Source organism: Halichoerus grypus, chromosome 3, assembly GCF_964656455.1.
Source record: "Halichoerus grypus chromosome 3, mHalGry1.hap1.1, whole genome shotgun sequence".
NCBI lineage: Eukaryota > Metazoa > Chordata > Mammalia > Carnivora > Phocidae > Halichoerus > Halichoerus grypus.
Genome location: NC_135714.1, coordinates 201,162,936 through 201,188,975, shown reverse-complemented (window position 1 = coordinate 201,188,975; position 26,040 = coordinate 201,162,936). Strand labels below are relative to the sequence as shown.

Sequence of the window (26,040 nt, the reverse complement as noted above, 5' to 3'; positions counted from 1 at the left end):
ACTGATTACACCCACACCAAAGCTGGCCGATGCACAATTTCTTCTCAAAGTGAATAATTTCCTTAGTCTTCACATTAGCTTTACAATTCCCAAAAGGCTTACATGTCAATTTTATCTCAATAAAGCTAGGAGATAAAAAATTCCCAAAGGGAAATTACTTGCTTTAAAGATAAATGTGTAGTTTTACAAACAGAAATGGACTTTTAAGTTTTCCAAAAATATAATTATCCTACAATGATCATTTTCTTTGGAAAGCATTCTCGTGAAATTTTTGTTCACATTGATAATTTTTAACATATAATTCTTTATTTTCTTGTTGCCATGCTAAGAATTTCATAAACACTGGAAAGAATAAAATTGTCATTTAAAAATAATTATTTATTCTTATTTAATAATGGGATTATTTTCTTATAGTCTTAAAAGTGACTTCTTAAGACATAAGATATTTTGCCCAGATCTGCTTGTAATTACTGTAGATATTTGTAACCTAAGTGCCTGATATTTTCAGGCACTTATAATAATTACTTATAATAATACATAAATAATTGAAGACTAATACAATTACTTAGGCCTGGTGAAAATTAAGATTTTTATTGATCACTGTTTTATTATTTTTAAATTGCCATCACTTCTAGTTTGGCCAGAAGAAATTACAACCCAAACAAACAAAGAGTCTGGAAAATATATATATTTTTCACTTAATTGTTCTCACCTTGAAATTTTGAAGCGAACCAAGAAATCATTTTTCTTTCTGAATTGAATTAGTCTTTTTTGTTTCTCTACTAGTTTAGGAAGCTCTAAAGAAAACACAAAACAATAGAAATTAGGCAAGGAATAGCATAAGTTGGGAATTGTTATCATTTTGCTAAATTAAATGACTTCCAAAGTCTTCACACCTTTGTCCTCTCCCCAGCTCCCTAGCCTCCCTATGCTGCATGACATACACAGAATTCTCAGTTCAGTGTGAGGTCAGCTCAACTGAGGTAATAAACATCCTAAAAAGACAGCGTCTATTGCATCTGGAAAGAGTGCACATACATAGGAAAGAGGAATAAACAAAACAAAACCAAAAAAAAAAAAAAAAACCACAAAAAAAAACCACTGCAGAAACTAATAATAAGTACACAAAGTACACAAGTGTATTTATTACATTTTGCAAGCACTTTGTTCTACATTTCAAAAACGCCACCATCAAGCTGTTGGCACATTTATGTACAAAACAGATTAATTATAATGCCTGCTACAAAGCACTCTTTGTGAAAATACAAACTCTAATACCAGGAAAAAAAAGCCAAAAGCATCAACATCATTACATAAGTTTAAAAGACAGTTTTAAAAATCATCACAAACTGTTAAGACACAGAACTGAAACACTATAATATAGAATTTAAAGAAGCCCATTAATACTTTTGCTGAATATCTGTAATACTGCATATATCAGAAAAATGTTGAACCAGTAAGATAATCTACGTGTAAAAAAAAGGAAGCAAACCCCCAAATTAATTAAATAATACTACAGAATGCATAATCATGCCACAGATAACCCTAGTAATACCCCGCTACCTACTACAAGAACTTGTAAAATTATGGATGATGCATGACTAGTCGTTGTACAAAGATTGTTTCACTCATAAATTTTATTAGAAATGCACTTACACTGAGAAAAGATTTCACAATGGTCAAATCAGTGCACAATACTACCTAATTTTTATACACTGACAAAAATGTCTTGTCAGGCTACATCATTTTAAAAGACACTTTACAGCATTCTTGTAGCATTAGAAATAATCAAAAAAAGAGTCAAGGTTAAAACAAACACCAATTTTGGTCCAGTAATACTGATTGCTTTTTTTTTTTTTTTATTCCTTTGATATAGGTACTTCTTATAAATGATTATGAATGAACATTTGGTTAAAATGACTTACTTCAAATAAAAACACAGATCTATCACTACACTTGGAAGGGATACATTCTAGAGTGGCCTCTGACCACACTTTAAAAAACACTACAGGTAAACCAACATAGATTGGAAGGCTGCAAGCAAAGCTATTATATTAATGGAAGCCTTTTCAAATATATCATACACATTGGAGGGATAGTTTACAGAGGTGCAATCCATTAAAATGTTTTAAAGTAGGTAAAACAACTTCGGAGGGGTTACTGTGCTTATTTCTTAATATACCACCTTCATAAAGGTAATTAATGTTCCACATTAGCATATTAAAAGTTCCAATCCAGCCACTGCTTAAATCACAAAGAGATCACTCTTCAAGAGTTCACAGTAGTTATTTCCATGAAAATTGTCTCTATACTAAGCTTTAAAAGGTAAGTCTGGTGTCACAATCTTAAAAAGGCAACTAGCCATGCATTAGTAACACTGTTTCTACGTGCTCACAACATAAACAGGAGTAATCAGAGAGAAATACCTTTTAAGTACATCAAGAAAAAAATACAATGTTAACAAAGATAAGAAGCACTTTTTTTTTTAAACCTACTCTTACAAATTTAGAAATTGCACCTTAGATTGATGAAAACATGAACCAGGGCCTGAACGAACGTGGCCGCTGATCTCCAGACGGGATTTCCAGATTTCAAGAAGAGTCATCATGATACCATCTCTGTCTATTGTTCATAATGTACAATGGTCCCTTTGAAGGTTACCTGTAGTTAAACTAGTTACCGAAATCGAAACTAAAAAGTATAAAAAGCTATTTTTCTTTCCAAAACATAAGAAATAATGCAAAAGGTGTTACGTATTAACACATGGGAAGCGGTTAAAAATCAAATAAATCTCTGCATTTGACAATGTTAGTATCTTCAATCTTACAGAATTATTAAATGAGTTGGAGAAATTTAAAAAAAAGGTAAAGGCTGGATAGGAGCTTGTAGAAGAGATCTGATCACACCAATTTAACAAATTAGGAAATCAAGTGCTAAACAACAAGGAATTGTGTTCAGGTGAGTCATAAGTCACCCTACATATCATTGATGAGAAGCACTTCCATTTTAGTTTTCAAAAGGTTGGATGGTTGGATGGCCCTTAGTTAAACACCAATGCATCTGAATGGCAGGAGGGACAGGAAGGGTTTATTTATGTGTATGCGTTGAGCCGCTCTTTGGAGCGAGTAGAGTGGATGTCATGGAGTTCTTGCTCCTCCTTGGACTTGATGTCCTCGTATTTCTGCATCCGGCAGGCATCCTTCACATAAGCCCAGTTGGCCGACAGAACCATAAGGTAGTGAACCTAATCAAAGACAGAAATAATTTATACTGGAAGTCTGTTCAGTGTCGTCAGTACACCTTGCTATCAGGAAAGAAATAGTCAAATTATATGCTTACGTAGGATATGTGCGCTAATAAGACGGAACCAAAATCTCTGTGGTAATGAGAACAATGTAAATATTATTCCTTCTCACATCTCCGACTATATAACAGCATCTTCTCAGCTCCCTTTCTTTCAAAATCTCTTTCTCTCCTTCTTTTTCAAGTCTGGAGTAACCAAGATTGATTCTCAATCTTTATGTGATGTTTCCTGTCCATTCTGCCCTCCCTTACCCAAACCAACAGACTATCCATTTCATGTTGGTGTATCTATGTTTTCCCATCTGTAACAGAAAATAGTCTCTTACACTGTTTGAATCTAGACAATTCTGAATTAATGGGAGGATATATTATTGCAGGCTGTGCAAGAGAAAGAGGGATCGTGGAAACCCCCAAATAAATCTGTGACTTAATTGTCAAGTTAATTTTCCATAATTTTGCAGTTTCCTTTAGATTGTAAACTACAAGAGAGCAAGTATTTTGTCATATGGATTTTGTATGTTTGCATATATTCACAATAGCTAGAAGAGTGCCATCTTCACAAAGGAAGCCTCTGATCTGTCTCGAGTAACATAGTTACTCAAGTAATGAAGTTCCTGATTGGACTTGAATGCACTCAGCTAGGAGAGCACTGGTTTGTTTTGCTCTCTTTCCCTCACTCCTGGTCCGTAGAGAGAGATAAAGCAGTTTTCCAAAGGATGGCTTTTGATGGGTGAATATGAAAGAGAAACTAAGTTGTTAATTATTTACTTGATCTGAGTTTTAAAGGGTGGGCAATATTTTTGTCCATAATTTAGTAAAATAGAACACTAACATTTTGATTAGCCAAGAGTACACTGAAAGACAGGAGGTAGGTTGGTTTTAGAAAAGTAAGGATAGACATCAAGAACACAGAGTCAATTCTAAATGGAGACTACTGTAATATGTTAAGGTAGTCAAGAGGCAGGAGGAAAAAAAATGACAATTTTCACATGGCAATATGGGGAAAGATGCATACCAAGAGGAATACCAAAAAGAATTTTCAGAATGTTCTGTTTCCTCTGAAATCCTGCATTTTGTGTAGTGGAAATTGTAAGCTGCATGCAAGCAAGAGCTGTGAGTTATATTCTTGTCCTCTGTCATTTTCATAGTGAAGGCTTCATGACTACATATATGGGGACCGAACAGAGGACTGAACACATGACCAAATTCACGTGGCACCTTGCTGTGTTGCTCGGAAGATATCAAGTTCTGTGGAGAATGTTTGGCAAGCAGTGGGTACTCAAAATACGTTTCACATGAATGAATATATTTTTAGATGTACAAAAACCTTCCTTTTAAAGCCTGAGAAAATATGACCCCTAAATTATTATTAAATATGTATGAGTGTAATACTGAAAAGAGCTTCAGCGTCTTTCTAGTTCAGAACTGGGCACTTTCCAGTAGTCTGCAGACATTTCCTCTGGCCTTAGGGGGACACCAGCTGCCAGGCTCTTACTGTCCCTCGGCAGGTGGACAGCGGTCCCCAGGAACCTGGTGCAATGCAAGTGGACCCCTTTGGCCAGCATCTACAGAACTTCCTAATGCCTCTGAAAAATCAAATGGAGTGGATCACATTAGTCTTAGTACAAATTTTTACCATCTTTGCCTTAAATTGCAGATGATGTTTTAAATATTTTGGTAGAGAAGGATTTATCTCAATTTTCTCATCTCTAATATGGAAATAATGATGGTAGTATATTTTGAGTGTTGAAGGAGTTGGTGATGAGGTTAATGACAGTGGCTATATTATGACTATTGAATGTATTTATGTGCTTAAGCATTTGGCAGGGCTTTCAACAGGCAAGGCTTAAAGAAATATGAGCAAATAACAGTACTATTGGTACTAATATTAGTACCAGGAGCAGAAGCAGTAATTATTGTTATATTAGCCCTGTCTCCTAAAACCTTAACCATTATCAGAGCTAATGAATTGGAAATACCGATGTCAATCAGTAGTTAGATGTTATTTATGTCTTAAGGAATTTATGCTATGAGTATATTTAGATATCCAAAAGGATGTACTTAAAAGTAACATTCTAAACTCTTGTAGTTTGAAATAAAATTTATTTATAACTTAGTATCTGAGTTTATGCAAAGCACAGATTTCTTAAGAAATACACAGCATCTGAATTTCTTTTATCTTAAGATCTTTTTGATAATAGAATCATTTCAGAGTAAGCATTTTTGGGGACATTTAAGTACATTATTCATTTACACAAGTACTTTTCACTAATGTATGCCTAAAGGCCCGCATTTTTACACAGAGTTTTACATACACACATATGTAGCAAATACAAACGCATGCTTTATTACACACCTCTTCACAAAAAGTGCTTTGATAGACCTCTATACGTGAGTGTATGTTGCTTGAACAAACACAAGTCCCTAACAATTATCCATTGCATAGGAATGCGTGCTTGGAATATCACTGCCCAGAACATGTCATGCTTCTTCAGGGCATATTTTAGCACTGATTTTAGGCTGGGAATACAGAGCCTTTGCTTATTGTCTTATTGTGACCCCTCCAATTAATTAGCCAACATGATCTTATTAAGCACCTCATATTCTGAAATAAAATTCCTATGTACAGGTTTATACAGTCAATCTGAAAAGTTGAGCAATGAGCATGATACTAAATTAACAAAATGTCTGAAAACTCACTTTAGCACTGACATGGTCATTTCTGTTATTTTTAAAAATCATTTTTAGTAAAACAGAATCAAATCTCAATACATAAGTGTTTATAAAGTCACTAAAAAATAGCTGGTCTGAAATGGCTCATTAGTACCTTACCACTGATTATTCCTAGTTTTATTCTTTTTTTAAAGATTTTATTTATTTATTTATTTATTTATTTATTTATTTAGAGAGCAGGGGGAGGGGCAGAGGGAGAGGAGAGAAGTCTCGAGCCCACTCCCTGTTGAGCATAGAGCCAGCCCTACGCGGGGCTGGGTCCCACCACCCTGAGATCATGACCTGAATGGAAATCAAGAGTTGGATGCTTAACCCACTGAGCCACCCTGGTACTCCCCTAGTTTTATTCTTTGACAAGAGAGAAAACAGTCTTATTTTTTAAAAAGTGTTCCTTTCACCAACACATTAGACAGTGTATTGGCACTATAAGGAAAGGAATTAAATAAACCCGAATTAATTCATCATCTTTGCATATTGAATTGGCTATAATATTTGTGAAGTTACTGGGAACATTCTAGAGCTCCATACTACCTTACTTTTGTATTGTTACTTTGTATACTAGGATGCAAAAATTAGGACTGGAAGATCTTGGCTGCAAAAACTATTACTGATGCTCTGAGTATTTGTCCAAGGTTGGTTTTTGGTAGTCCAGTGAGCAAACTGGACTTCACAGTGAGTTACCAAGGAACAGACAGAATCTGGAACATTGCAGGTCCTCAACACTCAGTAAAAGTCTGACTTGAAGAACTTGTTCTTAGTATTTCTGAACAAAATTAGATAAGAAAGAAATGACAGGAAACTATTGATGTCTGTGTTAAGAAGAATAAATTAATCCTTTTTCCATAAGTAACTCAATATGGCTTTTTTATGTCCTTAAATAAGGAGGAGAAAAGGATAATGGAAGTTAAGGAACTGATTAGATTACCTAGAATATCACACTGATACAAACCTATATGATCCAGAGACGATTTTTTATGCTAATAATGATCTAATATCTGAAACATGGATGAATTTACTTCTTTTTTTAATGTTCCCGATATGACTGAGTGTTCTAATCCTTAAACTGCTTACCGAGTATTATCTCTATTGTAACAATAATACTTTTTCAGGTTAAGCCTTGTTTTTCACTTATTTATTTGCCCATTGTTCCCCATTCCCCCTCTTCCCCACTTTGTATAGACTTCGGGATGGGGGATAAATGATCATTTCAACAAGTAAATCACTTTGCCCTCCAAATCGAAAAACCAAGCCTCAGAGCTCGAGGTCTTACCATAGCAATAACTGCCGCCCCAGCCCCAGCAAGTGCCACAATGAACAAGTGGAAGGTCATGTTCAGCTGCAAAGGAAACCACAAAGAATCAAAACACACATCAGAGTTACAAGCAGAAGAGAGATGAGGACTTCTGCCGTCTTACAAATAAGAACTTCGTACATCTTTAACAAAAGTGCACTTAGGATACATCCCTCACTCAATCCAAAAGCATTATTACAGTATCTTTTCTTCTGCAAATTATTTGAGTCTTTGCAACTGCATCATTTTAGTATACTTTTATTATAAAGATGAGATCGTCATGAATAACGATGGTTTTCAGTAATATTATAACTATATAAGGCTACATTATCTTTTTAAATATAACATTAAAAATGTTCAACTTTTGTGAAAATGATAATTTCTAGAAAAATATATATTTGTCATCATTTTTATTGAAACAGACAAAGTATCTCATTCATATTTATTCTCCAGTCCCCCTACATAACATCATTATGAGTAAAATTGCCTCAGAGATGAAAAGGGGAAAATTCAATATAGATTTAATTATGTATTTTTCAACTACCAAAATGAAGCTAAAATTCGGACAACATAAACAGCTTTAAAAACATTTACCTCAGTAGACTCACACATCCTCAGGAAATTCTCAGAGACGGTACAAATTTTCTTTTCCTCTCCAATTGTCACAATCCCTACATGTAGAAAATTATAGCTTAGTTATAAATGTTTTCAAGAGCCCAGAGAGAGAAAAAGAATCTTATGCTGATAAAAACTAAGCAAGTTCCATTTTATGCTATAGTATAATGGAAACATTCTCTCTTAGCTTTTATTGCTAGATAATAATTATAACCAGAATTATGAATGGAAGCTCAAAACCATTTAGCCCTCAAACAATTTACAACATTTTCGATCTGAATTCAATTGGACCCAGCCCCCAGAATCTCCACATTCAATTGTAGCCCGTTGATTGGTTTGGTCCATTAATGCAATGGTGTAGGCATCACAGTTATTTTGATAACTATGTTCCAGACTGTGCTGAAGTGTGGATCTAAATTTGTTCTGCTGGTACAAAGCTTCTGTTTGTCTATAAAAGCATATTGCCCAAAGGAGTAATTTTTCTCTGCTAATAATGAAAATGCTGTTATTAGTAGGAAAAAAATTTTAAAACCCCTGTAATTTTGCTCATGTTCCCCCTTGCTCCTGCTGGCTTACAGACCAGCATCAGAGTCACCTGGGCAATGCTCAAAAATAGGTATTTCTGGACTCCACCACGGAACTGTGAAATCAGAAACTGTGAGTGTGTGCCAGGAGTGCTGCATCTTTAACAAGCACAGAGGTGTTCCTCTGCCACGGATCTCATTTTACAGAAAAGTGATCAAGGTTAGCCTCAAATGGGTCTTGAATTTTGTTTTGAGAACTACTGAAGCATTAAACACATATACATAAAGGGGGGAAAAAAAACCCTATAAGTTCTGGGCGAACTAATACCTAAGCTTCTAGCACCGCCTTCTCTTTATTTAATGTCAGTACGTGTATCTAGTCACACATGCTCACTTTGAGGTACACGGTCAGCTCTCACTCTCTATGGAGCTGCTCCCATTCTGCCTTGACAATACTTTGTGCGATTATTTTCTTTTAAAAAAATAATCCACTTGCGGTCCATTGAATGCAGACACGCTTCTCTGTGACCTTGCCTTTCTGCCAAGACGGCGCCGGGGGGGGGGGGGCAATAAGAAGCCCCTGAGATGTGTCTCATAAACCATCATTATTGAGAAAGCTTCCTGGTGAAGGCCATGCCTCTCCACGCTGAGCAGCTACAACCCCATTCATGTGGGATACCCAGGCTCTGCACACACGTCCTTACCTGTGTCCTTGTTCACCTTTGCAGCAGAACTCCTCGAAAGCATCAACTGTGTTCGCTGTCTGCCATTCCCTTCTTTTCCAGAATTTACTTAAACCTTTTCCAGTCAGATTTTGCCTCAACCCTCCATGGAAATCAGCCATGACCTCCACATAATTAAAACCAAAGATGAATTCTCTGTCCTCCGTTCCTGGCCGGTTGGCCGTGCTGGAGGCAGATGCTGACTCCCTCTCCTTCATGCTCTTCTTCATTACATCCCCCACTCTACGGACTCCTGTTTTTGTCTTTGGATTCTCACAGGTCCCCTCTCTCTAGGACCTCGTTCACGGGAGCTCCCAGCGTGCACACCTGTCATCTTTGTCCCCTGCCGATCTCATTGAGTCATCATCTTTGCATATTGAATTGGCAACAGCTAAAAATTAGCTAAAATTTAGCAACAGCTAAAAATTAGCAATAGCTCCTCAATCCATTCAGCCAGCCCTGTGCCTCTTTCCCGAAATCAAGACTCATATACCCAATTTCTTACCCTTGACAACTCTGTTTAGATTCCTAATAAGTCTCTAAAAATCAACATCTTCAAAAGTGAACTCTGATCTGCCTTGCCTGCCTCCCTCCCAAGCAAGCTCTTCTTTAGGCTTCCTGGCTCATGTGACAGCAAGTCAGTCTTCCCTGTGGTCCTGGCAACAACTGCATTCCTCCTTGGATCCTCTTTTTCTCTCAAACTCACATGTCCACCTATCAGGACATTCTGCAGCCCCAGTCTTCAAAGGACAGTCAGCACCAGACCACTTCTCCCCACTTCTCTCACTGCCAACCCACCTGAGCTACCACTCGGTCACCTCAGGGTGAGCGCCAGCCAGCCTCCCTGCTTCTCCTCTTGGGGAAGTCGGTTCTCCATATGGCAGCCAGAGCAATTCTTCCTCAAGGTAAGGGGGATATTGCTTCTCTTCTGCCCAAACCTGCAAATACCCTCTACTTCCTTCAGAATAAAAGTCTCTAAATGAATGACGTCCCGCCATGCACTCAGCACGGCGTTCCATGACTCCCAGACTCCATCCTGATCCATTCTCCCTGCTTGCTCGTTCTACTTCAGCCACACTGGTCTCTCTGCTGCTTGCTGAAGAAGCCAGGCATGGAGCTGCTTTGGTAACTTTGCCTGGATCCTCCCTCCACTGTGAATATTCCGTGACCCTCATATCTTTCCAATAACGGCTATTTGGTGAAGCCTTCCTCCATCACCTTTAAAATATTGTAACCCAACCCTTCCACTCAGTCTCCAGTACTCCTGATGTTAACTACACACACACACACACAGTTTTTATGATATAAATACCATAAACCACAAATATACATACTGCAAGTTAATTATAGTTTGTCAATCACATCTGTGTAATACGAAGCTATGAAAATGATCAAGTACATGTAAGACGTGCTGCCGTGCAAATCCAAAAACTTGATTATTTGGATTCGTGTGTCTCTGTCAATGAATGGCCAAACTGGCCTAACCCCCAATGAAGCAAACTATTCAGATTTATTAATTTTTCTAAATATCGAGTACATTTATATATATTTATTCCACTCGATACAGAAGAGCCCTTAACTAAAATATACACAATGACATTTCCACTTTCGTAAAGACAAGTAACAAGTTAGGATTGTACAAGAGAAGCAGCAAGGAGAGCAGACAATAAGAATCTGATGCATGAGAGGAGCAGCCACGAGCTTTTTCTATAGGTTTTTTTTTCATGTCATTTAAGCTGGTTAAGCAGAAGTAATATATTTCTGGTTTTCTAAGAACTGGTTGTGTGTGAACTAGGAAAAACTTGCACCATGTGCACGGTTCCTATTACTTTCATCGTTAAGGCAACAAAAGCCTCTTGGAGGTTTCTGGGCAGTCAAAGCACCACTGCTCAGGGCATCAGTTCTTACGGAGGAAACTGCAAGCTAGGGGTGGAGGTAAGCAGGAGTAGGTGTAATGATACTATGATCCCTTACAGGGTGATGGGAAATTAACACCCTACTAGGAAATATGAATGCTGAATTTTCAAGTAATTTACCATTTACATTACTAGTCTTAAAGATGATAGAATGCCTGAAGTATCCTTTTCTAGCTTCTCTAGGCTACCCACATTCCTTGGCTCCTGGCCCCTTTTGTCCATCGTCAAAGTGAGTAAAATGGCATCTCTCTGAGTAAAATGTGCATTTCTTCTGAGGTCCCTCTCCCTCTGACTTCTTCTCTTCTGCCTCTTCCACTTTTAAGGACCCCTGCGATTACACAGGGCCCTCCTGGGTCATCCAGGGTAATTACCCCATTTTTAGATCAGTTGATTAGTAACCTGCATTCCATCGGTAACCTAACTCCCCTTTGACAGGTAGCCTAACATAGGAATGCCTATGCGGGGGAATAGTCTAGACAAGAAAAATGTAGCCAAGATTTTACCAAATAAATTCTTGAATTATTTAACAGAAATGAATAGAGTTCACCGATTAGCCAGGCCACATGGCTAATCACACAAAAGATTTCCTACTCATAGTGTATGTATCTAGTTTCTACATTAACATAAAATGTCCTTCTGAACAGAGTAGACTAAAGTCAAAAATGCTGTTGATTGATAGCTTCAACTCTGTCCTCTGTTCTATCTTGTGCAAATAATGCAACGTTTCTAGGTCATGGGTGTCTTCTCTAGAAAAAGCTTGATGGGCCAGGTCCATGATCTAAGTGTTTGTCAAATTTTGATTTATTTTACTTTTTTGACATGATTTTTGTCTTTCAAAATTGAGCAGTGCTGACACATAGCAGAAGCTCAACAAATATTTGTTGAAATGAAATTTTACTGAGAAGGGCTTTATGGAAATCAGATAAAAGCAAGATGCTCCTGCTACAATGTGTGGATGTGCTGGATGAGAGGGAGGGTTGGTTATAAGGCTAAAGGTGCCCCACCTACTCTGGACCACTCTCTCCCTATGGTTGGCCCTGAGGGAGTTTCATCAAATAACCAGGTTTTAACAAAGCAGTTTTAAATTCTGGATCTAGATGATATTATGGGGGGGATCAGTTTTAACATCTTCTGAAACAAATTTACTATGACAAAACCCTCATACATTCAATGTCATTAAAAAAGTAAAATTGCTAGTCAAATTATTTCCTGCCTCATTTTGAAATACGGCAAACCCTAATAGGACAAATCACCGTTAAGTTCCCCGACTTTATGAGCTGCACAATGCCTCTGCTTGCCATTGGATCTGTATGACGTGGATGCATTTATCACATGCGGGGGAATGAACAGGAAGATGCAAGTAGGGACTAAGCAGGCATCCCAGCCATTACATGACCAGAGTTCCCGTGATGCAGCTCAAAGATCTTAATCCCCTAAGAGCAAAGATAGCGTCTAGATGTAAGGAGACAACTTTGCAAAGTAAGGGAAATCGCTTTATAGCATGTTCTTCTCTACCCAATCACTTTTGTGATGACATTAGTAAATGTCTGTACTAATCATAATCCAGACCTGGGGGGAGTGTCGTTTTCTAAGCCGATGCCCCTTGATAACTTGATTGTGCCTGTACATCCAGGATTCTTACTGAGAGCCTATAATCTGGAAGGCAAATAAATGTCATCCAGGCAGTAGATTCTGCATGAAGGGCAAACAGAAAGACTTAATATCTCATGTAAAAGGTTGCATGACATCTGAAAAGTGCCCTCTCTTCCACATCATGGAGAAAAGTTAAATTAGAATACATCTTGATAACTATGTTGTAAATGGTGCTAAGATTCAAAGGGCAGCTTTAATCCTTGTCATGGTTTACACCTACTATAATTGTGTCCCATATAATATTTGGACAGACCGTACTAAAAAAATTGCTTGTTTATCTGAAATTGAAACTTCCCTAGGTGGCCCGTATTTTAGCTGGCAACCCTGTCTGAGAGACCAGTCACCTCTCTTCCAATTTCCACTTTTCAGATCCACAGAACAGAAGGAAGACATTGACGGGGAGGGACTGAAGTCAGAGCTAAACAGCTGTTCTCTCATGACCTCCAGCAGCTGTTGCCGACGCGTTCCCTTCCTGTGTGTATGTGGGACATGATTCCAAGACTGAAGCCTCTCCAGTGGAAGAGCTATCCATATTCCCTCTGTGGTCTTCTTGCCAGGAACTTCATCCACAGAGCAGCTCTTGCTTTTTATTAGATCAGGCAAAGGAGGTTTGGGGCTCCAGCTTATGGGATGGGGAGGAGGCCACAGCTTTGGAACATGCAGCTGGCTGGTGCTGGACTGATGCACTGCACCCCACGGTCTATCTAGAGCATGCCCACTGAGCCCCAAGCCTGCACACACCACCTACAGAGGTGTTCTCCACTTTCCAGAAGTATCAGGAAACCTCAGAGAAAATCATAGGGAGCATTCCCAGATGTTCATGCGGTAGATTTTAATAGTCTGTGAGGAAAAAATCCGCTCAAAGATGTGGATCTCCATATCTTATGGAAATTTTGTAGCTCCCATGTTTTTTTACAAACGATGGAATAGAATTCCAAACAGGCTGGATGAGATTAAGTCCACTTCTTTGCATTTGTCTATCAGCAGCACTCGCAGGCTGATGTGTAATTACCACGGACTCTGAAACGAGACTGTTGGGGTTTGAATCCTGGCTCTGTCACCTCCTAGCTGTATAACTTGGGCAACTCATCTAACCTCTCTGTGTCATTTATGAAGAGGATAATCATAGTGTCCACCATACAGAACCGCTGTAAGGATCAAACAAGCCAACATGGACAAAACAATTAGAACAGGGTCCGTGTATCACAAGCCCACAGACACATACGAAACTATTTTTATCACGTGAGGTTTTAGCCCTAAAAAAAAAACCAAAGAGGGCTCCCGATTGGTTTAACATTCATTGATTTTGTTATTATAAAATGCTAAGATTTTCTGCTTATTTTGGAAGCCAGTGAAATACATACTTCTTAGGTGATCTTCACACTAGACTTCACAAATTTTATATTTGTATGGAAGAATAAGAGTAGATACACAAGCATCATAGCAAGTCTGGACAAGAGCAAAGGAATCGGGACAAGGACATCACAATTTCATCTTGACAAGACCAGAAAAGCCAACCTGATAGCTTGTTCAAACATACACGTTTGTAGATTCATGCTGTGACATCTACCTCCAATCATCCTTCAATTCCCACGTATTTAAATTTAAAAAGGATGTCTTCAAAGTGAATACTCTGATACATTTCTCAAGTATCCACTTCTCATCAAGTCATGATGGTTCCAGCATGATCAGCAATATTTCAGAGGCAGTCACTGAGGTCAAAGAGCAATGAGGCCTCGTTTTAGTTAGAGGTCCACCTACCAAACTGACGAAGGTCCAAGCAGAGATTGGCTCCCTCCACTAAGGTGGTGTTTCGGCAAATGGTCCACAGATTGAAGTACATGTAGACGGGCAGGGAGGTGAAAGCCGTGACCCCCAGCCAGGCCAGCATGAAAAGGTATGTCAGCATGATAAACTGCAACAGAGAAAAAGTCGAGAGAGAAAACACGTAATCTACTAGAAAAGAAGAATTTTGCGACTAATTTACAAAATCCAATTTGAAGTGTTAAGTGCCCTCTTGCACAGCTTGTTATCACAACACCGTGGGAAGTGCACCACGGGAAGCTGAGAGATGCTAAATAACATGGGTTCTGTGAAGAACGTGCTGGAAACTCTCCTCATGGTAGAGGTGCCCAGCAACAAAGGAAGAAAGAATCCATCTGCCTCGTAATGTCTGTTTCATTCATGTATTTGTCTCAAAAATCTCACCTCACATTTTTTTTTTAGACTTCAGAAAATAGTAACTGGTATATTTACAGGGGATTCTGCAAAGTTCAAACTTTGTCAATAAATTTATATTACAACTAAATGAGCACCATTCATACCATAAAGATGAAGCTACTTATGTTTATATTTAATACTATAAGTGTGGTAATTCTCAAGTCATTTTAGTATTAATGATAAAAGTGATACTTCTCCTTTTCAGTGATTTGTGAACTTTAAATCTAAAGCCTTCTTTCATGAATATTAATTTTATTTTTGCTATAGAAACATAGTAAAATGTGATTTTAAGTTTGAAAATAAAGGGTTTTGTTTTTGCTTGTTTCAGAAATATTTTTAGTATTTATAAAATGAAGAAAAAGGCTGTTAATGTGCCCAGATACAGTTGAATAAGAGACTTAGTTTCAGCATCGATTAAATGGATTTTTAGTTCAAGCGTGACTTAGATGCTGACTAGAAGACAGATGCATATCTTGGTAGATGGATGAAGAGCTGGTAAAAGATAGATAGACGTATTCATGTTGCTTCACATTACTTATCAATGATTTAATCCATATTATCTACGTACAAAATTGTCTCCATAAATATACACCTTGAATTGCCTAAGCTAACACTTGCATTAACAAATGTATTTCAGAGGTAACTGAAAAGGAACAGGTGTAAGTCACAATATCCTGAGGTTTAAGTGCAGGCTTGAATGCACACGTTGATATAAATTGATTATACCTCTCAATGTGTCACTGGATTCATTAGCGTATTTCCCACGATCACAAGAGTAATTCATTATATGAAGTGCCCACGTAGATAAACACCAACTAGAAACAGATGATAGGCAGATAGCCTCACGGGAGTTGCCACATTATTCTGTCACATGGTATTTTTAAATTTAATTTGACTTTTTATTTAAATTCAATTTAATTAACATACAGTGTATTATTAAAATTTAGTGATTCATCAGTGTGAACAAGACCCAGTGCTCATTCCACCAAGTGCCCTCCTTAGTGCCCATCACCCAGTTACCCCATCCTCCCACCCGCCTCCCCTCCAGCAACCCTCAGTTTGTCTCCTGGTGTTAAGAGTCTCTTATGGTTTGTCTCTCTCTCTCTGTTTTCATCTTATTTTTCCTTCCTTTCCCCTATGTCACATGGCATTAATGAATCATATTCAGATAGTAGAGACTGAAATCAAGATTATCCCTGAAAAGTAGCTAAAGAAGAAAATCACTACCGTAGGAACTGTTCTGCTACAGTATCTGGTTCTTCTCATTTGAACCCTGTATCTGTGAGTAAGACTATATCCTTCTCGGCCATCACTCATGTCCCTGACTGTAGGATTAACAAGTCATCTTCCAGGAAAACACAGAAAACATGAAAGAAGAAAAAAGCCAGGAGAGAGTTTTTAGAACTACATTCTTGCCCACTCTACAATGGTTGATTCATACATTTATTCATTCCTTCAATCCACAAATACTGTGTTAGCAACCATCGTGCATTAGTTCGTGCTCTATGCCCTGGTGATGCATAGGTGGGGAACTCAGTTTTCTGACTGCAAGGAACATTTAGTTTGGTGGACCTCATACTCCTACTAAGCAAGACACCCTCCCAGGTAACTCACATAGCAGTATGGTCTCTCAATCTTCAGCTTTGTTGTTTATGATTATATTTTGTACATGTCCCCTAAAGGGATATAATTTTACTTCCCTTTCTTTCTCCCAATTCAACTATCCTTAACTATATCTGCAAATCAAAATTGGAAGTTGGAAAGAGATGTGTTCTGTTTGCATATGCATTTCTGCATGTACCCGACGATGATCTGAATTTGCATCCTGAGAGAGATCCACTCCAAATTTTAATACCCCTCCTTCCCTCTTTATCTCTGTATACAGTGTATTTTGAGTTCGTGCACCTTACAGTATGACTTGTTTTAAAAGTGGCATTTTCTGAAAGATTTCCTGATGATTGTGCTGTATTTATATAATCAGACTCAGAACATGGGATGATCAGCACATGTGAACATATGTATGTGAAATTGTATTTTTTTAAGATTTATTTATTTATTTGATGGAGAGAGAGAGAGCAAGTGCGTGAGCGACTGGGGAGAGGGGCAGAGGAGGAGGGACAGACAATCTGAAGTAGACTCCACACTCAGCATGGAGCCCGACGTGGGGCTTGATCCCACCACTGCAAGATCATGACCTGAGCTGAAACCAAGAGTTGGATGCTCAACCGACTGAGCCACCCAGGTGCCCCTGAAATTGTGTTTTTAATCCTTTAAACATACTCTATTAGCTCATACAGCAGTAGGATTCTATTTGAAAGTATCTGAAATGTAGTCCTTGTACACCAAAAGCTAAGTTTCTATAGACACTTGGTTCCCTTCTGAGTTTCAAAGGCACCTTCTAGTAGATTTTGAAGAGAAACAGTAGTGTATTCTGGTTTAACTTGAACACCTCAGGCCACGTTTTCAAAATGACAATACAGAATAAAATAAATACACGGAATGAAACTAAATCTCTTACTCAACTCTATTAATTCCTTTGGTGATGAGTTACAGAGAGACTTTATGGTTTTGGTGAAATCTCAAACAAGTGAAACTCAATTCTCAGAAGACATACTAAAGTAACACTTTTGAAAATTGGTAAACTTGGTGTCACTGTCATGTTAGAGCTTGCACATCTTTATTAAAGTTGTGTTGTGATTAATATAGAAATTACTGGGATTAAGGGTAGGGAATTCATACAACAAATAAGAAAAGAGTTGAGATAAAGCCAATGAGACCTGAGATCAAACCTGTCTCCTGTAAACTGGCAAGTGTCATAGGATTTCAGAAACTCAGAACATAATTAAACACATACTTTTTAATAACACTGCTTAATCTCCTCCCAAATTTGACTTCCTGTTAGTCTCTACTCTGCAATACTAATGGCTGGGGAGTGTGAAGAGCCAGCATCTGTCCTAGCAATGTCCTTGAACTATGATTCGGCAGACATATTCACACCTTTAGGTCCAAGATGAAACAAAGCCTGGTCTAAAAATATTAGAAAATAAAACCTGTTGAATATTAACTTCTTTAAATAACCGAAGGAACTGGAGTAAATATCCTTTACTGACCATTTACTCTTTTAATAGAATTATTTAAGTTTATATCACTTTTAGAATTTTTTTGTCTTGCTCAACAAATACTTAATGAGGGCCTAAGATGTGTTAAAGTATATCCAAGGATTTCAGTCAGAGAAAGCAATAAACACTCCCCCCTTGTTTTTCTCATCAGAGGAAATACAAATATTCCATGTGGACATCTAGACCGTATCTGGTCTTAAAACACACTTGATTGTCTACGGTAAACATTTTGTGTGACTCTGCCAGAGAGAAAAGGGCATATTTCCTGGGTAATCTTTATTCTTCCTCTTTTCTGGAATTGGAATGAAGCAAATCAACAGAGGCAGTCTGGCTGCTGGCTCGGCATTCCTCTGTTCTCATGGCATTATGCACCCAGTCTAGGTAAGAAAGGTCTGCTGAGCCTCCACGTATCGATAAGCATGCTTCACGTACCAGTAGTACCCATTCACTTTTAACACTGCTAACCTGTATGAGTTGATGAAAGTCATCTTCCGTTCTTTGCCTCTATTCTGTAAGAGGGTAGAGACGGATTGATTTATCAAGCACCAACATGCTACTCATTGTGTCCCTAACCTAAATGTCACATTTATTTAGCAGTAAAGGGGGATTTATAGCACATTGATTAAAGGCACAGGCTTTTGAGCTGGATGGAGTCTGGCTGCTCATTATGCTGTTGTGTCTGCCTTTGTAAAATGAGAATACCTGCTAAATTGATCTTATGTGATTTAGTGAGGCTGGAATGAGGTAGCACATAAAAATCATTTGGCATAGAACACAGACAAAATATTAGGTATTTTTATGCAAGAAAGCATTATTGTGACTACTGCCACAACCATAAAAATATATGCTTTGGCTGAATGATAGGACCGTACGGAATAAAAGAATTAGATTTCATTTCACGTGTGGAGAAAGTAAAAAGAAGAAGTTCTTGAGTCTGGGAAAGTTATTCAAGGCGGGCTCCCACTCGAGGAGAAAGGCTCTAGAAAGTTTGGAAACCACCCCAAAACTGAAGAAATCTTGTTAATGGAACTCCTCGGAGGAAAAAAGCCCTTTTGATTAACATTTTCATTATTTGCAATTGTAGATCTCAAGGCTAATTTATAGTCTCAAGAATAACGGACATGATACGGCGGCTGGAAGCACATTGCCTTGCACAGCTAAAAGCCACTCAGAAGTCCCCGGGAGGGTAATCAGCATGCCTCTGGCTACATCCTCTCTATCTTGGTTTTCTTTCTGTCCCAGGGGATTTCTCAAAAGCTTCTTTTGAAGGTGTTGTTCACTGTAGAATGGGACTTATAATTCAATAGGTTTAGATTCAAAGTGGACTGGAACACTTTGAACTGTGCGACTGCCGCTACTTAATCGCGTGATGGAAGGCGTGACTTTGGAAACCACCATAGGGACTCACACTTGCTTTCCTCTGCAAGTCGCGATGCCCGAGCCGATCAATAGAGCTCAGTGTTAACAGAAGAACTCTCTGCTGGGAGAAAGTATTTTCATGGCTACTAATTCATACGTTTTGTTCTAAGAAAGGCACAAAAGACCTTACTTTTGAATTTTGAGCGCAAACCTGTTACATTTTGAGAATAGCAGTTCGTGGTCATGAAAGTATCCAAATCAAACAAACGAGCTAAAAATATAATTCTATCTTCCTATGTAATGTTTTATCTTAGGATCTGATAATTACTCGAACTGAAGAATTATTCAAAATGATCAAGTGTAGGGGCGCCTGGGTGGCTCAGCTGGTTAAGTGCCTGGCTTCTGCTCAGGTCATGATCTCAGGGTCCTGGGATCTAGCCCCGCATTGGGCTCCCTGCTCAGCAGAGAGTCTGCTTCTCTCTCTCTCTCTGACCTCCTCCCCGCTTGTGCTCTCTCTGTCTGTCTCAAATAAATTTTAAAAAAATGATCAAGTGTAATCCTGGGTAAAAACAAAATGTATGTAATAAAATATCCCATAATTATCATGTTTATTTCTAGCTTTTCATTGCTAGTACTGTGACAGATACATATTCTGTCATCTGAGCATTAATAATAAATAATAAATATATAATTAATAATATATAAGATAATAAATAATAAGATATTCTTCTTTTTAACTGAGGAATAATGGACAGAAAACAGTATATTAGTTTCGGGTGTATGACCTAATGATTCGCTATTTACATACACTGTGAAATGATCGCCACAATCAATAAGTCCAGGTAACATCTGTCACCATACATGTCTCAAAATTTTTTTCTTGTGATGAGAACTTTCAAGACCTACCTCTTAGCAACTTTAAAATACGCAATGCCACATCGTTTGCTATAGTCACCAGGCAGGCAGAAATAGCTCAGAGCCCAGATGTACTGTGATGAAGACAGCTGACTAGTGGATATTAGTCGGGAACACAGCCTCTGATAGTGGTTTCAACCATGGCCACACAGGGGAGCACTCGGCAACAATGGAAGAGAAGGGCCTTGCCCATGCAGACTAGATCTACATCTATACATTTTAAAATATCTATTTATTAAAGAGAGAAAGAAAGAGAGAGAAAGCGAGTGAGGGGAGGGGCAGAGGGAGAGAATCTTCCAGCAGACTCCCCGCTGAGCACAGAGCCTGACGCGGGGCTCGATCCCACGACCCAGGAGATCACGACCTGAGCTGAAATCCAGAGCTGGATACTTAACCAACTGAGCCACCCAGGTGCCCCAGACTATATCTATGTTTTAAAACATTTCTGCAGGTGATTCTAATGGGCTTCTGGTGTTAAGAACTACTGCTCTATTGGAATCAATAAAGCTCTCAGGGGTACATTTGACATGAGGACTTCATTGATATTCATCTTTAGGATCTTCAGAGGACCACATCTGAAGTAAAAAAAAAAAGGTGAAGTTGGGACAATTTGCCAGAAATTTATGCCAGTGTCAGCCAAATGCATGGATGAGCGAGGCACTGGACATGAACCAGATTTCTAAATCAGAGTTTCTCAAATTCAGCACTATGGAAATTGGGGGCCAGCAAATTCTTTATAGCGGGAATGTCCTGCACCTGGCAGCAAGCTTAGCAGCATCCGTGGCCTCAGGCCACCAGATGCCAATTGCGTAGCCACCATTTCTCAATGTCCTCAGTGAGGAAAATAGCCCTTGGTTGAGAACGACAATTCTAACGTAAAATAATACCGAATCAAAGAAAAGCAAATCAATACCTGAATATGCTACCACTACACATGCAAAATGGAGCAGCATTAACAATATTGAACTCAGAAGGCTCCAGACAGCACACCATGTAAAGCTTACTGCAGAAAAAAATTATGTCACTTATTATGTAAATTAACTTGAAAATATGCAATCATCATCATCTTCATTGTCATCATGATGGCCCCAAAGTACCTAAGCACAAGCAGTGATCAGAAAATTGTTTTAAAAATGATTTGCTACGTGTACAGCAGCTGCGTTCATCATTGCCAAAACTTGGAAGAAATGAAGATGTCCTTGAGTCAGTGAACGGATAAATAGACCGTGGTCCATCCAGACAATGGAGTATCACTCAGTACTAAAAGGAAATGAGCTATCAGGTCATGCAAAGACGTGGAGGGAACTCTCAAAATGCATATTACTAAGTGAAAGAAGCCAATCTGAAAAGGCTACCTACTGTATGACATTCTGGAAAAAGTAAATCTATTAAGGCAGTAAAAAGATCAGTGGTTGCCAGGGGCTGGGGGAGAGGGAGGATGAATGGGTGGAGTGCAGAGGGCTTCTAGGGCAGAGAGACTGCTCTGTGTGATGCTACCACGGTAGATACATGATATTATACATTTGTCCAAAGCCCTAGAAGGTACAACACCAAGTTGAACTATGTCAACTATGATCTTTAGGCTCATTGGCTGTGGCAAATGTACCACTCTGGTGTGGGATTTTCATAGTGATGGAGGTTGTACATATGTGGGGGCCAGGGGGACACAGGACATCTCTGTACTTCCCACTCAATTTTGATGTGAACCTAAAACTGCTCTACAAACCAACATCTCTTTTAAAATATACTAATTGTAATGTTTCCTTCTTTACTACCTTGCATTGGTCTCATTCACTGAACAAATCAAATGCAAGCACTTCAGAACGTAATACACAATCTGTTAGGATTTTGCACCTGCCTGATCGAACACCTTGATAACTGCAGTATCCTAAACATTTCATTCTAACTTTCAGCCTCCAGGTTACTCATAGAACTTCTAACCTCCAAAACCCAGATTTATAGCCCCTTTTATTCATCAGTTCATTAGTAATTAGAATTTCCTGTGTGTCACATTGTGCACTATACAAGGCCTCGGGTATGTACTGGTCAACAACAGACTTTAGTCACTTTTTCTCTGTGAGAACACAGTAAGTGTCCCTGTTCATCAACATGCTCAGCATATGTGTATGTGTACAAGTCGCCTGATTATTCCAACTAGACTGGAAACTCCCCAGAAGCAGGGACACTGTCTTGTACCTTTTCACATCACCAGTGCCCACCATGGCAACTCAGTCTATGTAAGAAATCCTCAAAATATTTAGCGAAAGAGATTTTACTTTTACTTTTTTTTGAGAGAGAGAGAGAGTGAGTGTGTGTGAGCGGGGAGGGGCAGAGGGAGAGAGAGAATCTTAAGCAGACTCCCTAATGAGCTCGGAGCCTGATTCGGGGCTTGATCTCACCACCCTGAGATCCCGAAATCAAGAGTCGGACGCTTAACTGACTACACCACCCAGGTGCCCCGAGTTTTTACTTTTTCAAGCCAAGACAGGTTTCAAGTAAAATCAAATAATTTTAAAAACAAAAGCATCAATGGCCTAGTAGAATACATTCTTTTCCAGCAAATATTACTATAGAGAACATTTTCTTTTAGTGAATGCTATTTTAATATCAATTATATAGCCAATGAGTGAAAATGTTTTTTTTTTTGACCAAGGATTCCAATATAATAATGCGAAGCTTAGTAATTCCTCAGTGAACGTTTAAATTTTTACATCCTTAATGTACTTAGTTTCCCCACAAAGCAACATAAACTACAGAAATTAATATCAAAATGAGAAAAATAGGCAAAGAAACGGAGTCTCAAAAAAATGTGGCGATGGAATATTATGCAGCCATCAAAAGGAATGAGATCTTGCCATTTGCAACGACGTGGATAGAACTGGAGGGTGTTATGCTGAGCGAAATAAGTCAATCAGAGAAAGACATGTATCATATGACCTCACTGATATGAGGAATTCTTAATCTCAGGAAACAAACTGAGGGTTGCTGGAGTGGGGGGTGGGGTGGGAGGGATGGGGTGACTGGGTGATAGACACTGGGGAGGGTATGTGCTCTGGTAAGCGCTGTGAATTGTGCAAGACTGTTGAATCTCAGATCTGTACCTCTGAAACAAATAATGCAATATATGTTAAGAAAAAAAAAAAAGAAGAAGAAGAATGTAGCAGGAGGGGAAGAATGAAGGGGGGGGAATCGGAGGGGGAGAAGAACCATGAGAGACGATGGACTCTGAAAAACAAACTGAGGGTTCTACAGGGGAGGGGGTTGGGAGGATGGGTTAGCCTGCTGATGGGTATTGAGGAGGGCACGTTCTGCATGGAGCACTGGGTGTTATGCACAAACAATGAATCATGGAACACTACATCTAAAACGAATGATGTAATGTATGGTGATTAACATAACAATAAAAAAGTAAAAAAATGTGGCGAAGCATGATTTGTCTGTATAATATTACTGATTTAAGGGCAAAGTCATAAAATATACAGTTCTTGCTTTTATTCTAAAAGTAAATATATAAACAAGTATCTTTTGCATCAAGATTATTCCCAGCATAGCGGGCTCAAAGTTCTTGGTTGGAAAACAGAGGTATCCATTAACCAAACAATACACTTGTTATCCATGATGATTACTTCATCCCTAACCGAGTGGCCTATTTAAATAACTATTACATGTATGAAAATATTTGGTACATCAACATTAATGAAACCAATTTAAAAAATTATTTCATTTCCAGTGGCCAGATGTGTCTTGAATTTAAGAATCTAACATGAGAAGCCCTTACATTTTACAACAGGTATTTTCATTTTGTCAATGTCATTTTATGAGGCTAACTGAAATTTTCTGTCAACTTTTATGCTCAAAATATGAAAAGAAGGAGACTTATTTTCTTTTTTCCTATAACTGATGTGATAGTATCATTAATATCCAAAAAGTCAAGCTGAGATTGTTCTCCTGTCCCAGTATTTACAGTTTGGGTCTGAAACCCTACATGGGATCTGCTTCAGATACATGTGGCAAATAAAATCCTGGTTCCTTCCTCCACAATGCAATGTTTTTTGACACATTATTTCCAAATATTACCACTGTGCTTGAAGCAGTTTATGTTTCCCCTCGTACTGAGAAACTAGTGTGACAGTGTATTGTTATAATCTAAAAAAAATGACCTTGCCCTCTCCAGGTTAGGTGTATCCTACAGAGCATAGGCCTTATTGTAGGAACTCTGGCTTGCAGTCTTGGATCAAAAACGTTTTTTTTTTTTTTTTTAATTTAATTTCAAAAGACACTACACTTTAGAGATAGACTAGAATGAAGAGTTCCTTGATGACAACTTTACTTAGAAAGTTACCTTAGGACTCCTGATGGGCAGTCATCAAAACAGAAAAGTATGTGTTCTGTGTTCCACAGAGCATCCTTGTATTGTAAAAAAAGAGGTAATTCATGATCATGGATAAAAGCAAAGGTTAAAATGAGGACATCTCCGCAGTGAAGGACTTCCAATTATCACTGAGTGATCTCCCCAGAATGTCAAACAGAGAGCGGCTGATGAGTTACAAAAGACCCTCCCAAACAGATAAGTATCCCACTAAATATTAGCCCAAATGCACCACAAAATGACAAGGCGAATCCTGATCAGGAGGGATCAGGAGGTTGGTGATGGGGCTGTGTGCCAGACGAGTCACTGATTTTCAGGTGGTGGTTTCCTCAGCTGTGAAATGAGAGTAATATCCGTTTCTACTTCACACAGTTGTCTGGAGCATTAAATGCCCTAGGATTTTGTAAAGTGCATTACACAGCAACTGGCATTTATAAGCACCTAACAAACATTTCCCATTATTATTACTGCACTTATTATTAAAACTAGATTGTAGGATATGAAAATGAACTATGAGTTATGACATATTGAATAGATTTAAAGGTAATTATATAGAGTGTAGACACACTGGTCTAAAATGCTGTGGTCAAAATCTATAAGCATCTAAGGCTAACGGGAAAGGTATTTAAAAGTAAATAAATAGAATACATTTCATCATCTGTAAAATGAGATTAACAATAGTAACTGTTTAATTTTGTTGCTTTAAACACCGTATGCGGCACACTGTTGTGAGCTGAATGTTTTTTCTCCAAAATTTATGTGATGAAGTCCTAAGCCCCAGTATCTCATAATGTGAGCTTATTTGGACACAGGGTTTTTACAGGAGGTAAGAAAATTAATGATGAGGTTATTAGGCTGGGCTCTAATCCAATATAACAGGTGTCCTGGAGACAGGGAGAGCTGAGCACAGACATGCATTCAGGGAGGACATCATGCGGAGATGAGGGTAATGATCGGGGGATGCCAAAGACGGCCACCAACACACCAAGGCTCGAGGAACAGATTCTCCCGCGTGGCCTCAGAAGGAACCAACCCTCCCAACACCCTGACCTGGGACTTCTGGCTTCCAGAAATGTGAGACAATAAATCTCCACTGTTTAAGCCATTCACTGTGGTCCCTTTGTTATGGCAGCCCTCGCAAATGAATACACATACTTTCTGAAGTTTTTCTTGTTTTATTTCAGTCTTAGAGCAGGTAATTTGTGAAAAATAAATGTAGGAACTTCCAGAGAGAAGTACATTTAAGAATTCCATTACTTCAAAACTGTTGGGCTTAAAAATCTAAAGTGTCAGAACAAACA

The 26,040-nt window shown here is 38.4% G+C and overlaps 1 protein-coding gene across 2 annotated transcripts in view; it reads right to left on the bottom strand.

Annotated features, from left to right (window-relative positions):
- Nucleotides 1-1,116: 1,116 nt before the first annotated feature.
- Nucleotides 1,117-26,040, bottom strand: part of GPM6A (glycoprotein M6A) — a 336,785-nt gene continuing 311,861 nt past the window's right edge. For both annotated transcript variants that reach the window (XM_078069878.1, XM_036099810.2), the window contains exons 4-7: nt 14,519-14,672; nt 7,922-7,998; nt 7,307-7,372; nt 1,117-3,244 (exon numbers count right to left, since the gene is read on the bottom strand). In XM_078069878.1, coding sequence (XP_077926004.1) covers nt 3,092-3,244; nt 7,307-7,372; nt 7,922-7,998; nt 14,519-14,672 — 450 coding nt within the window. In that variant the 3' untranslated portion in view covers nt 1,117-3,091. The remainder of the gene's footprint in view (nt 3,245-7,306; nt 7,373-7,921; nt 7,999-14,518; nt 14,673-26,040) is intronic.